Here is a 19128-nt window from a genome sequence, read left to right on the forward strand (position 1 = left end):
TTAGAATAGTCGCACACATTAGTAAATGTCCCCCTTTGTCTCTATATATTCCAGATCTGTCAGGCACTTTATTCCCCGGCTTGGTACTTAATCTGAAGCCCCTCTTTTGTATCCAGTAAGACTGAGTGACAAACAGGGGAGTAAAGCACCATGAAGGTCCATAATAAATGAATAGAAACTATGGGCCCTATTCCACCGGACGATTATCGTTCAGATTATCGTTAAATCATTCGAATCTAAACGATAATCGTTCGGTTGAAATGCAGTTAACGATTAACGACCGAACGAGAAATCGTTGATCGCTTTATAAGACTTGGACCTATTTTTATCGTTGCTCGTTCGCAAAACGTTCGCAAATCGTTCGCATTGAATAAGACATCGTTCGGTCTCAATAGATACTAACGCAAGTAGTGAATAAATAGCGAAGAAAAACTATCGCAATTATGATCATAAGTAACGATTATCGTTCCATGGAAATGACTGAACGTTTTCAGGTCTTTCGCAATAGCGGTCGTTTGAGATCGTTAATCGTTAACGATTATGCAAACGATAATCGGCCGGTGGAATAAGGCCCCATGGCTGTATCCATGATTTCCAGGACTCTCTAGGGCTGCATTTGACTTCTCCAGACATAGGGACTCAAATGCTGAGCGTTTGGATTTGGCCAAACCCAAACGTTCAGCAAATTTGCTCACTCAAACTTTCACTTTTGAGTCAAGCAATTACCATTTTTCCATATTTGCAGACAAGGCCAATCCCAAACACCTGTAGTGCCCAACATTTCCATGCCCTACACCAGAGAGGGTAAGGGTCCATTTACACAGAAAGATTATCTGACAGATTATCTGCCAACATTTTCAAGTCAAAGCCAGGAATGGATTTGAAAAAAGGAAAAATCTCAGGTTTTGCTTAATGACATGTTCCCTATTTATAGTCTGTTTCTGGCTTAGGTTTCAAATCTTTGGCAGATAATCTGTCAGAAAAGCTTTCTGTGTAAATGGACCCTAAAAGCTGTCAATCAAATCAGGAGGAGGAGGAGGCAACCAGGGATGGAAAATGATGGACATTAGAGGCAATCTGCCTTGAACTTGCCTTGACCTACTTTAACCTCTCCAGTTATACTTTTTAATATATTTAAGCTCTTAGCTGTGTATTAGCTGCACACAATGACCAGTTAATGGATTGTACTTGTTCTGTGCCTAGTCATAGTAATTGCTGACCTATATTTACCTAAGGCTTTGTATTTTCTGTGCCTTGTTATTCTGACGAGTCAGTGATCCATGTTTCGAAATCTTAACAACTACCTACCAAACTTTGCATATATCTGACCATGGCTGATCTCACTCTTTCATGTACAGAATTGAACATACGTCTGACCATGGCTGATCTCGTTCTTCTGTGTACTGAATTGTACATACATCTAACCATACGCACTCTTCTGTGTACTGAATTGTACATACATCTGACCATACGCACTCTTCTGTGTACTGAATTGTACATACGTCTGACCATACGCACTCTTCTGTGTACTGAATTGTATATACGTCTGACCATACGCACTCTTCTGTGTACTGAATTGTACATACGTCTGACCATACGCACTCTTCTGTGTACTGAATTGTATATACGTCTGACCATACGCACTCTTCTGTGTACTGAATTGTACATACATCTGACCATACGCAGTCTTCTGTGTACTGAATTGTACATACGTCTGACCATACGGGCTCTTCTGTGTACTGAATTGTATATACGTCTGACCATACGCACTCTTCTGTGTACTGAATTGTATATACGTCTGACCATACGCACTTTTCTTTGTACTGAATTGTATATACATCTTACCATACGCACTCTTCTGTATACTGAATTGTATATACGTCTGACCATACGCACTCTTCTGTGTACTGAATTGTACATACATCTGACCATACGCACTCTTCTGTGTACTGAATTGTACATACGTCTGACCATACGGGCTCTTCTGTGTACTGAATTGTACATATGTCTGACCATATGCGCTCTTCTGTGTACTGAATTGTGCATACGTCTGACCATACGCACTCTTTTGTGTACTGAATTGTATATATGTCTGACCATACGGGCTCTTCTGTGTACTGAATTGTACATATGTCTTACCATACGCACTCTTCTGTGTACTGAATTAAACATACGTCTGACCATATGCACTCTTCTGTGTACTGAATTGTACATACGTCTGACCATACGCACTCTTTTGTGTACTGAATTGTATATACGTCTGACCATACGCACTCTTCTGTGTACTGAATTGTACATACGTCTGACCATACGTACTCTTTTGTGTACTGAATTGTATATACGTCTGACCATATGCACTCTTCTGTGTACTGAATTGAACATACATCTGACCATATGCACTCTTCTGTGTACTGAATTGTACGTACGTCTGACCATGGCTGACCCCACTCTTCTGTGTACTAAATTGTAGATATGTCTGACCATATGCACTCTTCTGTGTACTGAATTGTACAGTACATACGTCCCACCCTACTCTTCTGTGTACTGAACTGTTTGATCGCAACAGATTTTGTGCACAAAACTTTACCTAACACCTGACTACAATTGTGAACTCTGCTTTTGCATTCTAGATATGAGATTCAGCATCAGAAGGACTTTCCCAAATACTCAGTTAACAAGATTCTGGTTGAGGGTGTTTCAGCACCTAAGGCAGAAATTCAGATCTGAACCTGTCTAAGCGTCTGTTGACTTTTATGGTACGATTGCATAATTTACAAGAAAAAGGCGTGCAGGACCAAATCCAGATGACAAAGTTGCAATGTTTATTAATATATTATTGAAAATACATAATTCTTTAGTAAAAAGTTTCTGTTGTTGCATCAGTTTACTATTTCCATATATACATTCCCAATTTTCTTTCTATGGAGATTTTTAGGTTACTTCTGCAGTGCATGTATCCCTGCACATGGGCACTGCCATGCCCTCTGCTGGGTGGGTTGGTGATACCTGTGGTAGTGTATGCATTTGCTGCTGGTAACCAATCTCTCACTGCATGTTAGGGTTATGACATGGTTTGACTGGGGACACCTGCCATCATGGGGTTGTTTGGCCTTAGCTGTGCTTTTCCTTCTGTATAAATACAGGTGCAAAATTTAATAGCATTTATGTACAGTAAATAATCTCACTTCTCAAGACCATTCATCCCCAGACAAAGCATGTTATTTGTGGTGGGTCTCTTGATTTTCTATATTATGTATCATACGTATCATACACTACCATCTGGTGCCCTTGATGTATTTGATTTTTATGGTGCGATACTATGTGCCTGTTTTAGCAGCAGTGAGACCAAGATAAAATATGACCAGTGGGGATTGTATGTAGATATTGTTATGCGGTCCTACAGAGTCCTACAGAGGGTCCACGTTGTGTATGAAAGGCAAATGAAAGCTTCCCTCTTATCTCTGACCATCCATAAAGCTTTGGGCAGCTGTTACTGTAAATATATTTGTGTTCTTACTTTGTACACAGCACTTTCCCATGAATATAATCTCGTTTTCCCTCTTCCTTTGGCTTATCATTATCAACACTGCTTAGACCAGGGCTGCTTTTGTGATGCAACTATATGTGATTCTGTTGTTTTCTTTCTGCTCACATAGCAGCTTGCAAACCCAATGCCTCAAATACATCTTTCTGCCTTCACATGCCATCTATACTACTGCACTGTGTAGATCAACACCCAACACTGTGACAGCCTTCAGAACTATATTATGTATACCAGAGAGGAGTAGGTGTTGTCCTATAATTGGCTAGAGACGGGAAAGAAAATCCAGATGAGAGCACTGCTGACAAACAAACCAGAGGACTCATAAGGGTTAGTAATGGAAGTGGGAGCACTAAAACCACCATGTCATCACTCTGAAAGTTGTTTGTTAAAGTACAAGTCAAGTAGCCTTTTTCCTGCCTGCTTTGGGTTTTTCTTTTTGCATTTTTTCGTGTAAGGATCTTTTTAGCCTGCATCTGGCAACATCTGTATATGCATATACATGTCAGAGGGATTCCCTGAAAAAATCCTTTTTATGCATACCTTACACACAACGTCGTCCATTATTTGCAGACTTCCATGTAAAAAAAAAACTCCAGATTACACAGCTATTTTTTATTCACTCCATTTCACAGCTTGCAGTTACACAGCCCAGGCTTTCTCTCTCTCTTGCTCCCCTTCTTCTACACAGAGCACATGGTATGCCCCAACACCACTTTCTGTAATCTATCTTGCTCAGGCTGTTACTAGGGACAGACGTCTGTTAACAACAGACAGTGAACAGTAGATTGCAGAGGAGGGAGACACCTAGCAACCAATAATTTAGAACTGGTTTCCTGGGGTAAGGAGTAATTTTTTGTAAATTAAGTGATTTACAAAAATTTAATTAATTACATAGGCTATCAAATCCAGGAGGCCTTTACTGCATTATAGAAAATGGGGCTTAGGCAAAAAATTAAAGGGGGTTCTTTCCAACTTTTTCTAACTATTGTTTTTCATGTACTTTCTAAAGCAGCATATGTTTTTATTTATTTATTTATTTATTTATATACCACACGTGTGTATATGCACTTTTACTTGGATGTTTATACCTGAATACTTCCATATAATTTCAATAATACAACCAATTAGTGCCCAAACAAAATACAATGCCATACCTAAGCTTTCATATGGTATTTATATAAACTGCCCCCACAGTCTCCTTTGGTCTGGGGCAGTGAAAATGCTGTTCACCTCTTTTGGCTCATTTAACACTCTGCAGAATGAGCTTTGCATGTCTCAGTATAATAATAATTTTCAGCCTTTCTCTAAGGTTCCGACTGGCAACTAAAACTGAAGGGGGAGCAAAATGTTTTTCTACTATACTCAAGGGTAGTTCCTTGGGGGTTCTATACTTAAAGCTGCTCAATTTCGGACCAATCTAGCTTTATGTACAAAAGAATTTAGGACGATCATCTTGTAGCCCAGGTGTTGACAAGCCATCCCATATATGATCAATTGCATTCTCTTTTCTGGGTACTCAGTTGAAATCTCTTTATAATCTTGATTATGATCTGGAACAAAGATGGGTCAGCAATTTATTCAAGTATGTGAATGAGATAAGAATCTACCCAAAACTCAAGAATGCAGCTTTCCCATCAACCAGAACAATTCTGTACTTAACCTATTGACCCACTTATGTTAATATAACCTCCTAACCTTAGGAGTGCAAGCTCTTGTGAGCCATTTCCTCTGTCTTGCAGAACATATAACTATGATAAACCATTGCACTTAATAAGTAACACTAATAATATCTACTGAACTACCATGGTGTTATCAATATGCACGCTTCCTTTACCACTGTCTGATTGGAACCCTGTCGGCAAATGGAAATGACAATGATGTGCCATGCAATCTCAACATAGCTTTGGTTGAGCCATAGAGAACTCACCAATGCGTCCAGAAAATAAGTGAAACAATACATAGTTTGGCTTCTTTCTTCCATAAACATTGCCACACCTGTCCACAAATTGTGTTAGCTATTGTGTTGGGCGCAGCAGTGTTTCTGGAAGAAAGCAGCCATCTTTTTCTGGAATTATGTGTGGGATTTTTGTATTTCCGGTCTAAGGAAGCTATATTTAGATGGCATGGTGTTAATACCAATTAATATTGTCAACATCTATAGTTCTGTCAGATTGAATTTCACTAATAAACATGTCATTTATAAATTCATATTACTTATATCTTTACGGCTAAGTTTACATATATAAGTTGCATCCGTTTCGGTTTTATTGTAAGAAACTGACCACAACTGATGTCACAACTGATGCCAAAAAGGTTTCCATCCTTTTTTCCAATAAAAACCATCAGTTGCCATCCGTTACCATTAGTTGCCATAAGTTTATTACCTCAGTTGTGATCAGTTTTTTCCTCTACATCAGGGGCCATCTATTATAGGGTCAGCTGCTATAGAAGGCAGCATCAGAGCATGTGAACAACTATAGGGTGAAGGGGGGACAACTCACATCGGAACCCTCTACTGTGGGCAGCAGGACATGGGGACATCTCCTATAGGGTGCTTACCCTCCTGCCAAGGGCCACTCTGCTGCAGGACTGAGGTCACAAGGGTTAATGGGGGGTGGGGACACCTTTCCTTGGAGTGCCGGAGGCAAAAGCTGGACAGTGCATAAATGCATGCGTTGTTGCCAGCAAGGCCTCCAGCACTCTATAAACTTCAATGGATGCGGCTGCCGTATCACTGGACCGGCATTACGTCAGGATGCTACAAGATAGGTTCTGCCGCACAACGTGTCCGGTAATGCGGCGGCACTGTTTTCCCACCGCATGCTTTGAACTGTCCTACTGAAAACAATGAGATCAGTTCAAAGATGCTTTTCCCTTTGGCGCTTTTCTCCTGTAGCAGAGGAAAACGCCACTGCACCGCCGGATGAGTGTAAACCCGGCCTAACTGATTATAGAGAACAGCATCAACAACGGATACAATGCCTAGATTACATAACTCTTTCACTTAAAACTTAATATGCAAAACTAAATAGAGACTGAGGGTGAGCCAATTTATTTCTCAGGGTGGGCCCAAGAGCCAATATCCATTTTGGACCCACTGATCTTTTTTGTACTTATCATTTTCTGACAGCTTATTTCATATCTACATTCAAACAATAAAATATAATCCAAGGTTTTAAAACTACAAAAAGATTGTACCAAGTTGTAAATCCATTGTCTTATTGGCCTTCTTTTCAGTTACTGTAGCAGTTCCCCCCCCCCCCCGCCCCCCAGTGACGACAATGCTGACTGACAGCACAGCACAGATCTGGTCAGCTTACTTTCCTGCCGTGACTCAATGGTTACAGGGAGACAAGCACTGAGTGCTTAATATTTACCTGCCTTGGCTCCTCATGTCACGGTTCCTTTGCCTATGAACGTCAGCAGCACCTTGAACAAATACTTTCACTCAGCTGGCTCCCTCCATGCTGACACTCTTAACTCTCTTCAATCTTTTACTATATGCTCGTCTAAATATTTGACATTGCCACATAGCATAGTCCGTGACTTTAATATCACCTCATATGATGTACAAATATAACAACCAGCGTTGAATGCTGCTTTATCAGATTATATACAGGACTTGCAATTTACAACAGGACATGCCGTAGGAAGGAAAATACAAAAATATCTCGACTTTGTTCACATTTCCTTGTCCTCCTACATATCAGTGCACTAGAGCAGGTACTCACTTGTCAAGTAACTTATTGCATTGTTTATCCTGAATATAATGCTAGAACTATTGTATAAGACACAATGTTTTGGTTACCATGCTTTGGGTATGCAGTTATACATGTTTTAGCAAGGGGTAGCAATAACCAAAGTGCATTACATCATAAATGCTAAATTAAAACCATTGTGCTCTGTTCAATAAAGTTTGATTTGAAGTTTAAAGGGGTTATCCAGCATTGTGCGCACACTGACCCATCCCACAGCATTGTAGCTGGACTGTGCTGAGTGCGGGTAAGGAGCTACACACAGTAATGTGGGCAAGTGGGAAAATGGCACTGGTTTGGATTGCGGGACAAGGCCAAGCCAAGACCCATAAGATTATGTGCCTGATGATGTACTGTCTGGGACCATGACGGGTGCCAGGAAAACACAGGGACAACAATACATTTCAGTAGGGTGGACTGAAATTCCAGGGGTGTGTGAGTATGTGGCTCAGTGTGTAACCTGTATAGATTACACAGTTATATATCTCTGTGTAATTTAGGAATACCCCTTATTGGTGTTAACCCACCATTACAATTTGTCCCCTATCCACAGGGTAGGGATGTGTCTTATGGCTGGGGGGTCCAACTGCTAAGATCCCCTGCAGTATTGGGAACTTAATCCCAAGACCCTGGTCATACTAGAGAGACCAGGACTCCATAGCGATAAGGCTTTATGGCGATCTAACTTTGGTTCCTTAATACTGCAGTGACGTCCAGTCCGGGTGTTGTGATCATAATACAAACTTTAAAATTCAGTTGTATTGCATCACCTGCATCATAATGATAACTGGGTTACATGTAAGTATAGGCCTTATTCACGGACGGCACAGACCTGAAAGGCCTGTAGTGGAATCCCCCTGCACTGCACCATCTCCAATATGATGCTGGGAGTGGGGAAACTGTATGAATATGTGCGGCGATGTAATGACACAGCCTAAATAAAGCCGAATAGGAGAAGAGAAGGGTTGAGATTGAGATTGCAAATATAAAGAAAGCTTAAAGGTATGCAACTCATCATTATTCAATATCATTAATTGTTTGCTGTCATTGAATGGCATTTATTTTATGTGAGCAGATTCATTCTTTCCCCTGTCCTGAATTGGAGATTTGATTGTTCTATCATAGGCTAATGTATCATAACAAAGGTTAAGGAAACCTTGAAAATAGTTGGATGGTTTTGTTGGAAAAAAAATTAGTATAACTTATATTTTATTCATTTAAACCCTTGTTCTTTCTGTGCTTAGGAGTCCAGTGGGTGGCCCTACTGAGTGATTGACAGTTTTTCTTATGACTGCATACAGAGAAAGCTGACAAAAAGTGGGTGATACTATTGGCGACTAACAGCCTTCTCTGTATGCAGAGTAGGGATGCACGATGCACCGAAGAATCGATTCTACTATCGATTTTAGGGGCATATTTTCGGTTCGATACCAGGATTTCCTGGTATTCAATACTTTATGATTAGCCGCACTGCTGCACGGCTTATCATAGAGTACACAGCAGGAGACATGGCGGGCAGCGAGCCGAGTGCCTGTCATGTCTTCTGCGCATCCCCTGTACTGTCTTACTCCTCAGCCCGCCCTCCCTCTCTCCGCTTCAGCGGCGCCAAGTTCAAATAGCCGGCACACAGCGATCGCTTGTGCCGGCTATGTAACTGTATAGATGCCGCTGTCACACTGACAGCGGCATTTAACCCTCTCCTAACCCCCTCCATATGCAGCAGGGTCGGCTACTGTGTGTAGCAGACCCCGGCAGCTAATCACTGCGGCCTGAGATCCCGCAGGCTACAGTCATTTAACCCTTGAGGTGGCTGTGAAGTGTCTGATCGGCACCCCCGCAATGTGAGTGTGGGGGGCTGATGGGTCACCTCACAGCCTGAGGTCCGCACTCACCCTCCCAGTGTCTCTGCTAAGTCTGGCTCAGCCACATTCTACTAGCAGAGCGCTGATTTTACTGATGCTTTGCAATGCTATAGCAGTAATATATAGCCTTGCATAGCTCAGGTCAGGTCAGAGCAGGGTCGGCGGCTGCAGAGAGGGAAGAGAGCAGCGCTGCGGTCCGGGAGAGGAGATCGGAAAACAAGGCTGGAGGAGGGGGAGACCGGAGGAGGAGAAGGCTGGAGGAGGGGGAGACCGGAGGAGGAGAAGGCTGGAGGAGGGGAAGACCGGAGGAGGAGAAGGCTGGAGGAGGGGGAGACTGGAGGAGGAGAAGGCTGGAGGAGGGGGAGACCGGAGGAGGAGAAGGCTGGAGGAGGGGGAGACTGGAGGAGGAGAAGGCTGGAGGAGGGGGAGACCGGAGGAGGAGAAGGCTGGAGGTGGGGGAGGCAGGAGGACATGCGGCCACTAGATCTGGACGGGACTGTGAGGTGGGGGCCAGAGGCCCCCATTATCCCCCCCTGATAGCTAGTATGTTACATGACTACAGCGCCCATCATCCCCCCTGATAGCTGGTGTGTGTTATATGACTACAGCCCCCATAATCCCCCCCTGATAGCTGGTGTGTGTTATATGACTACAGCCCCCATCATCCCCCCTGATAGCTGGTATGTTACATGACTACAGCGCCCATCATCCCCCCTGATAGGTGGTGTGTGTTATATGACTACAGCCCCCATCATCCCCCCTGATAGCTGGTGTGTTACATGACTACAGCCCCCATCATCCCCCCTGATAGCTGGTGTGTTACATGACTACAGCCCCCATCATCCCCCCTGATAGCTGGTGTGTGTTACATGACTACAGCCCCCATCATCCCCCCTGATAGCTGGTGTGTGTTACATGACTACAGCCCCCATCATCCCCTCTGATAGCTGGTGTGTGTTATATGACTATAGCCCCCATCATCCCCCCTGATAGCTGGTGTGTGTTACATGACTACAGCCCCCATCATCCCCTCTGATAGCTGGTGTGTGTTACATGACTACAGCCCCCATCATCCCCTCTGATAGCTGGTGTGTGTTATATGACTACAGCCCCCATCATCCCCCCTGATAGCTGGTGTGTGTTATATGACTACAGCCCCCATCATCCCCCCTGATAGCTGGTGTGTGTTACATGACTACAGCCCCCATCATCCCCTCTGATAGCTGCTGTGTGTTACATGACTACAGCCCCCATCATCCCCTCTGATAGCTGGTGTGTGTTACATGACTACAGCCCCCATCATCCCCCCTGATAGCTGGTGTGTGTTACATGACTACAGCCCCCATCATCCCCCCTGATAGCTGGTGTGTGTTACATGACTACAGCCCCCATCATCCCCTCTGATAGCTGGTGTGTGTTACATGACTACAGCCCCCATCATGCCCCCTGATAGCTGAGGTCGTGTAACTTTCCATTACACAATGATTAAACTGTGATAAATATGAGACTATGCAGCTATGCAGACTCCAGGTGACCTCATTAATGCAATGAGACGTCACATAGATCCCCTAGAAATATGACCTACGTCAGGGTTCTGACAAGTAGTAATAGAGGATGACTGATAGGGATAGACATTTACAGTGTAACTTCTATAATTAGAACTCACTCAGCTTGATTAAAACTGGACTCAATATATGATACTATACACTTCTGAATATGGTTTACACGTTTACATACCAAAGAATAAATACTGGAAATGCTTTTTCTCAGGTGATGAGTGAACCAATGACCCCGCATTAGATGAAAGTTGGTTAAAAATCACCAATTCTGGCAGGGTACAAAGACTAGGCCACCAGACTTGTCACAGACAGTCAGGAGATGCCCCATACACTTTTATTAATGGCTGAACCCGCCGACACGTGTGCATTGGGACTTTTAATCTATGGTCCAACATGATCTGTTTGAACATTGGTTATAGCTGCTATAACACACATAGGTGAATTTGGAATTTATACTGTAAAGTGCTGTGGAAGAAGATGGTGCTATATAAATCAGAGTAAGTGTAGGGCCGTGGATAGAGGGATAGAAGAGGGTTGGGACTGACCATTTCAGGGCGCATACCCCACCAATCTCTGAGTGAGGAGGGGTAGATTGATGCACTTATTAGACACCTATAGGGTCCAGTGCTTCTAAATGTGATTTCACCTATTACATTAGATGGACACAGGTCATTCCTGCTACAAGCATCAGTAGGCGGTAAGATAACTTGGCTATTAATGACCTTATGTGTGCCATTATAGACTGGTTGGCAGCTGTGTGCCGTTATTGTTGACTTGGGCTTTTAGTCCAAGATGGTGGAGGAGAGTTTTATCCTGGATACTATTCTGTGATTGTTTTTTTGTTGGTGGTATCCTGTCATCAGTCATGTTTCTGACTAATTCTGTGCTTACTATATAAATAAAGGAATAACCTAGGCAATCAGTCTTTGGCTGGAGCAGTCACATGCTGATACAGCTTGTTATAGATCAATGCAATGTAAACTCCTGAGGTACAGGGTGGGGTTTTTTCAGGGGTCCAGCAGTTATAACATCACATATGTTGTTCATGTGATGCCGCAGTCACTCACTGGCCTAAGCAGTCACATGCCCCTACAAGCAGAGACCACCGAAGCCACTGACTAGCTGTAGCAACACAGGAATGATGCATGTGATGTCACTGCTGCTAGTAACCAGAGAGTGGCCATGGTACCACAACCCTTTAATGTTAATGCATCAAGTGTATATCTTTTTCTAACCTGTTTCCTATTATTTCTTCAGTGATCATTTTACAGGGAAGGGGAGGCTGAGGTGTGAGCTACATGTATTGTCAGTGGTGTCTTTTCTATAATTACTGTCTGTGATGATAAGGAGGACACTACTGGAAAGTGATCTGTTAAGCGATCTTAATAGAATGCCTGATGGCACTCACCTTGATAAAATATTCAACCTCTCCCTTTTTACTGGTATCTTTCCCTCCTCATTGAAACACTCCTACTACCCCCACTACTGAAAAAACTTTCTCTAGACCCATCCTGTCCTGCCAATTATCGACCTGTTACTAATCTCCCTTTCATCTCCAATCTCCTGGTACATTTGGTCTACCCTCTCCTAACCCGCTATCTCTCCGATAACTCTCTTCTTGACCCTCTACAGTCTGGCTTCCCATCCCTTCACTGCACTGAAACTGCTTTCACCAAGGTGTCAAACGACCTTCTGAAGGCCAAGTCACAAGGAAACTCCTCCTTGCTGATTCTCCTGGATCTCTCAGCAGCGTTTGACACTGTAGATCACCAGCTCCTCCTCTCCATGCTCCGCTCCCTTGGCCTCAAGGACTCTGTTCTCTCCTGGTTTTCTTTCTACCTCTCTGACCGCTCTTTCAGAATATCCTTCTCTGGCTCTACTTCCTCTCCCCTACCTCTTACTGTTGGAGTTCCCCAGGCATCGGTCCTGGGTCCCCTCCTCTTCTCTCTCTATACAGCCTCCATCGGATAGACCATCAGCAGGTTTGGTCTTCAAAACCATCTTTATGCTAATGACACCCAGTTATATACCTCCTCTCGTGACATCTCCCCTGCCTTCCTGCAAAATACTAGTGACTGTCTATCTGCTCTCTCTAACTCTATGACCTCTCTATTTCTCAAACTCAACCTTTCTAAAACTGAACTTCTTGTATTCCCTCCCTCTAACCAACCCAAACCCGACATCTCACTCTCAGTCTGTGGTACTAGTATAACTCCTGTGCATCAGGCTCAATGTCTGGGGGTCATGCTAGACTCTGATCTCTCCTTCACTCCCTATATCCAAGCTCTTGCACGCTCCTGTCATCTTCATCTCAAAAACACCGCCAGAATCCCCCATTTCTCACCACTGACACCGCTCAGACTCTGACTGTTGCCCTGCTTCACTCCCGTCTTAACTACTGTAACTCCCTACTAATCGGTCTTCCTTTCTCTAAGCTCTCCCCTCTCCAGTCTATCCTTAATGCAGAAGCCAGACTCATCTTCCTCTCCAGCCGCTACATTGACATCTCCCATCTGTGCCAGTCACTGCACTGGTTACCCATTAAGTCCAGAATTCACTTCAAAGTCCTCAACCTCACCTATAAAGCTCTCCACAACTCTGCCCCTCCATAATCTCCTCCCTCATCTGTACCTATCATCCTACCCGTTCTCTACGCTCTGCTAATGATGTAACCCTAATAGCTTCGATAATCACAACCTCCCACTCCCACCTCCAAGACTTCTCTCGGGCTGCACCAGTTTTCTGGAACACCCTACCCAAAGACCTCAGACTCATTCTCAACACTCATCTCTTCAGGCTTACTTATAACATTCCCTGAACTGGTTCCCCTTCTGTTGTTCCCTCACTCTATATCTCTGACAGTACCTGCACTTTATACGTTTTACTCTCAATCAGACATTGGCGTTGTTACTGGCTCATAATTTTCCTTCCAACTATGTACAATGGCTGGACCATGGACAAATAAAGCACTTGTGCCTGGTGTAGACCCCAGTTGTAGTCTGTAAGCTCCAACGAGCAGGTCTCGTATACACTTTGTATTTTTATTTTTATTTATTCTAATTATTTAACTGTGTATTATGTAACCTCTGTACTGTATGTATAAAAGAAAAAAAAGCACTGTGGAATCTGTTGGCGCTATACAAATAATAATAATAATAATAGTTATTATTATTATTATTATTATTATTATTATTAATGGCTAGACTGAAAACTGCTTGATTTCAGAATTAATTTATAATATAGACGTATAGTTAAATTGTAAAATAAATTAAAAATCCCCCCAAAAAACTTGGTTTACACAAAGGTCATTTTATAATTTCACATCTGGGTTCATATATATCAATTTTATCAAGATAATTTTTATGCAAAAGTAAATTAATCAACTGTCAGACTTTTTTTTACCATTATTTACCAGCAATGTTTCAAGCCAGTAAGGAAAACAGAGCAGGCCACATTTTGCTATCTGGTTTTGGAACAGTCTGGCATTTCAATTGACATGTCGAATTCCAGGAACGATCCTATTAACAACAATAGAATCAGGTCTGGCATCAGTATACAGCTGGCATTTTACTACCATGCCCGAGGGAAGCTAAGTAAAACTGCTGGATATATGGGAAAGAGCCCAAAGAACGCAATACAATCCAAACAGCCTGCATATTCTAGACCTTTATGTCCCACTGACCTTATATATAGGTATATATGGTGCCTTATGTAAACTTATTGGTCTTGACCTATAGGAGCTCCATACAAGACTATACACTCAGCACTGTGTGTGCATTAGATCTGGATGTTACTGACATTTTGTACCAATGCTCTCCACAAATGCCGCCATAACATTTATCTATTGCATTCTTGGAATACAAATCATAATTGTACTTTCCTAATATAGGGTCAAGCAAACAATGAAGGTGTAGCTGCAGTACAATGAACGATAACTATTAGTAAACATGCTTCTTATTATGACAACCGATTACACAGTGACACTAAATCTCACAGCAAACATTGCAATGTCCACAGAATACATACATACCCATCTGATCCCTTGAATGCTGCTGGCAATGTCCTCCGCTTTCTGGTCCACTTGAATCTCATAGGAATAACTCCTGAAAAAATGCATCTTGCTCCTGTGCCTCATGTCCTATACAGTTACTGTAGGATCTGGTGTAGAATCACAAGAGACACACAGTTCTTCATAGTTTTCTGTATCCCAGCATCTTAATGTTCTCCCAGCTCCCTGTAGTCTCCACGTTGACTTATTTAATTGTTGTTTTCTTTGGAAGACAGATTAAGGTTGACACTGCTAAACCAAATAGGTTACAATAACATTTCTAAGGAGTTCCTACAGGGCACAGAAGATATTTGATCATCTTCATCTCTGGAGGACAATCTGGGACACCATAGGTTTACATGAAATGGATACCGTAGGCAATTATATTACAGTTGTATCCAGGCTTAGAAACAAGTTCCAGTAAGGAGTTTTATTAAAAAAAATTCCATCTCCATCCCAATGTTCTAATGCAGAATATGATCCCGGCTCTTATGGAATCTGTTCCTGTCATCCAAATCTTGTGTGGTCTCTGTTCCTTAGCACATAGGAGGATGCACTGAAAATAAAAGATCAAACCCCCTTGTGAGATGTGTCAATCCATATCTATAACTCCTTTATATATAATGCCATAAGGCTCAACTCTAAGCTTTGATCTACACGCTTTAACTCTTTCAGAATAACTACAGATTGTTGCTATACAAACTGCTTAAAAGCTTGTACCTACCACAACAATGCCTGGGGCACCTGTATAGAAGCAGTCAGGCAAGTTAGGAGAGCAGTGATGGGTCCCTTCTGTAGGTACAGGTGGGAAATGTTCTTGGTCCCTTCTGTCCAGTCAGAGCGGAGCTGATGTGACAGTGAGAGGAGTGCAGAGTAGGCAGTGACTTGTACTCATACACACACACTGGCTCTGGCTGCTACAACTACACAAACACTTGGCAGGTCACCTAAGACGTTCTGAAGACATGAACACTCCCAAGAAAGCAGAAAGAAGGAGGGACATGAGCGGGGAGGGAGATAATGTACAAGTGCTGGAGAGTGAAGGGAGAATGTGTGAGATATAAGATAAAAAGCAGAAGCAACACATAGACAGTGAACTATAGAATAGACATTGCTTTACTAATGTGATGGAGAATGTAAACAGCCATTACAGACATATAATCATACGCAGAGAATACTCAGCTCTCAGCTATGGTTCACAGGCTGGTCTTTCTGTTATACATTTCATTTATGCATTTATTTTACTCAACAGAATTCGAATTAGGAAATGAAGTTGTTTTTGTATTTGGGGGTCTTAGGGGGGTTGACAAACAATGAGTAATATTACATATTCCTCCCATTACAGGGTTACAGTGAAATGTTGCTATTATTTGTAAAAATTGTAACCATTGTTGTTAATTTTTTCAGCTTTTAGCATATTGGCTTTTTAAGAATATACGGGAGCTTTTTATTTTGTTGGATCCTGACCCCAAAAGAAAGAAAAATTGTGGTCCAATAGATACTGTATTACAGAGCTAATACGGTTGATACTCAGTTTTTAAATCTGTTTTATGATATACAACATACAATATTATCTCCAAATGTAGTTTTTAGCCCTCTAGCTCTCTTGGTAAAAAAGTGTTACTTTATATAAATAAGCATAGAGCACTGGGGAGGGGGGGTCATTTGTTAACTTAAAAAGTTGTAATTTTTGCCAAAAACTGGGCAGATGCCAACTATCCAAAAATAAAATCTCTATAAGAATAATGAGGCTCTTGGTATACCATTTCCAAATAGTGTAAACCATCCCACCTCAATAAGGTGGCCCTACACTGTACTTTGGCCTCTCAATGCCATATAATAAGCCTATGCTCTGAGCATGCAGGATCCAAGTAATACTGGCAAAAATAATAAACCACCAGGGTGGGTAAAGGCCCTATTATTTTAAACGATTATGGGCCATATTTGGCCGATATCGGCCGTTACAGCCGATAATTGTCTGGTGTAATTAAAGACAACGATCAGCTGACATGAACGATGGGGATCGTTGCTGTCATTTGTCTTTCAACATGTTGAAAGACAAACTACCAGGATAGCAACGATCTGCTGCCGTTAACCTCTAAGGGCATGTGCACCAGCGCGTAATAGCGGCGGCAGCGAGTGGGTAACGAGGAGCAAGCGATCGCTGACAGCGCTCGTTTGCTCCTCAGTATCACCCCGTGTAATAGGGGCTTTAAACAGAGCTGTAATCCTGCCCAGAGAGGAGAGATTACAGCACAGGACAAGCCCAACATGACTAGTTTGGACAGACGGACCAACCAAATGACTAGTTCGCTCTAATTTAAATATGGAACAGGAGATTAAAGTATGTTTTCAGAGCAAAGCAGGCAGGGATAAAGGGAACAGTTATATGTTTGGGCAGTATGTGCAATCATCTATTTGCAATGTTTAACAGCTTTACATTGATTCTGGACATGACTAGTTCCATTGAATGCATAAAAAAATTAACAAGATAATTTAAACAGCCAGATACCACAAGCAGAGGGACAATCTGGCATTGGGCTCCAGATGCTGCATTGCTTCACCACATTAAAAGTCTGACAGCTGTAAATCTCTCCGAATCCTAAAAACAGATTTGGAGCCCCTGGAGTCAAATGCTGATAATATACCTGAATCCAGACAGCCGGTCTTATTACTTCCAACATCCCCAGATAAGGGCAGCTGAGGTGACTGACGCTTCTGTTGTAGTGCCTAGAAATAAGGTCAAAAGTTAAAAGGGCAAACAGAATGATAGATATTCCAAGACAAGAGTTGTTGACTGACCCATTTAAAGCAGGAATGGTCAGATGGAAGTCATTCTATTTCAGAACAATGTAACGCAGCCCTTCCAAAACTCCAGTGTCCCTTTATTCAAACTAGGTATTTTGAAAGTGCTGCTTTGGATTCTTCTTTTTGGATTAACTTGGACCTTGGACCGGGCTGAGGGAGGCGTGCATCCATATATATAAAATCAGATTTGAACATACATTACCTGCTCTGCGCCACGGCTGTGTGAGGCTCCCAGCTTCACTCGCTCCCCATCAGCCAATCAGTGCACGGGCAGCACTGATTGGCTGATGGGAAGTGACGGAAGCCGGGAGCCTCACACAGCCGTGGCGCAGAGCAGGTAATGTATGTTCCGAGCTGGGGGTTTCAGGCGGCGGGGGGTTAAAGTGGGCGGCTTACATATCAGCAGTAGAATGAATATTCCGCTGCGGATATGTAACCCCCATAGACCTTTACACTACATGGATCCACAGCGGATTTAGCTGCAAACTCACAGTGTGATGCGGATCCACTACGTGTGAAGGAACCTTAAGTGTTAATAGAGCCTGCTCTTTGCTTCTATGTGTATTTTTAGGTTTCGCTAAAATAGATTTTTTTCCACAAGAGTGTTTTTTTAGTTTCATGAATATGGCTACGGCTCTATAAAATAGTTGTGGCTATGTATAATGGAGGCAAGGACCACATTTGAGGCCTCCACAAACTGTTGGGTTGACCTCCACTGGCATATCAGATCTGCTAACCAATATCTTGTGTCTTTATCTGGCCATGTGCTTTCACTTACTGTATCTGTTTCCTTTCATTGAGGACATCCAGTTGTTTACATTTACACAGGACACACAGAAGAGTACACATATGTGGTGTAGCCTTCTTCTGTCCTCTGAACTTACTATCCTGTGTAATCCTGCTGTCTGACTGCTTTCCATATGGCCTGTTGATGCAAACTACGGCATGGTGCCATATACAATACACACTTTATTTGCACAGGGTTTGATAACTGCTATGAATGGATGGTTTATGATGGCTCTACAGAGGAGGTTCTCAGGATATGGGGAGTGGCACGATATGGGAGCTGAGTTGGCGTACACTGTTAGCACAACTAGTTACACAAAGCAATTATCAGCCGTACTTGGCCGATTACTGGCCGTTTCGGACGACATGCACAATGTTGGCTGATCGTTGTCTTTCTGCATATACCAAAATGTCAATAATAATAGCGATGGTCTGCTGGCCGCCACACTGCGCGGAAGGAGCGTCGGCAGCAGACCGCCGCTATCCCCTATAGGCTACCCAGACGATCTAAAGATCCCCGCACTTCCCCACTCGCTGTTGGTGCTATTACACGCATCGACAGCAAGTGGGGAATGAGGAGCCAGCGCTGACCTCACAGATCGGCACTTGCTTGCTCTTTAATAATGGTCCGTGTAATAGGGCCCTAACTACCAATAAGGAGTTCTACTACCATAAATATGTATGATACATCAGAAATGTCAAATTGATGGAAAGACAACAGCCGGTTCCAGGGGGATTCTTTGTCCCCTCTTCCTAGCAGAGTTTT

General features: G+C 42.8%; 1 protein-coding gene and 1 long non-coding RNA gene across 4 annotated transcripts in view; one reads left to right on the plus strand and one right to left on the minus strand.

The window, feature by feature from the left end:
- Positions 1 to 17435, minus strand: part of RAPGEF3 (Rap guanine nucleotide exchange factor 3) — a 65356-nt gene extending 47921 nt beyond the window's left edge. The window contains exons 1-3 of one of the 2 annotated variants that reach the window (XM_069970260.1): positions 17417 to 17435; positions 15493 to 15614; positions 14751 to 15324 (exon numbers count right to left, since the gene is read on the minus strand). In XM_069970260.1, coding sequence (XP_069826361.1) covers positions 14751 to 14855 — 105 coding nt within the window. In that variant the 5' untranslated portion in view covers positions 14856 to 15324; positions 15493 to 15614; positions 17417 to 17435. Of the gene's footprint in view, positions 1 to 14750; positions 15325 to 15492; positions 15703 to 17416 lie in introns of those variants that run through there. The other variant, XM_069970259.1, reaches the window with a different exon arrangement.
- LOC138792621 (uncharacterized) overlaps positions 1 to 19128 on the plus strand; it is a 42929-nt gene that overhangs the window by 6952 nt on the left and 16849 nt on the right. The gene's annotated exons all lie outside the window — the stretch shown is intronic.

This window comes from Dendropsophus ebraccatus, chromosome 5 (genome assembly GCF_027789765.1).
Source record: "Dendropsophus ebraccatus isolate aDenEbr1 chromosome 5, aDenEbr1.pat, whole genome shotgun sequence".
Taxonomy (NCBI): Eukaryota; Metazoa; Chordata; class Amphibia; order Anura; family Hylidae; genus Dendropsophus; species Dendropsophus ebraccatus.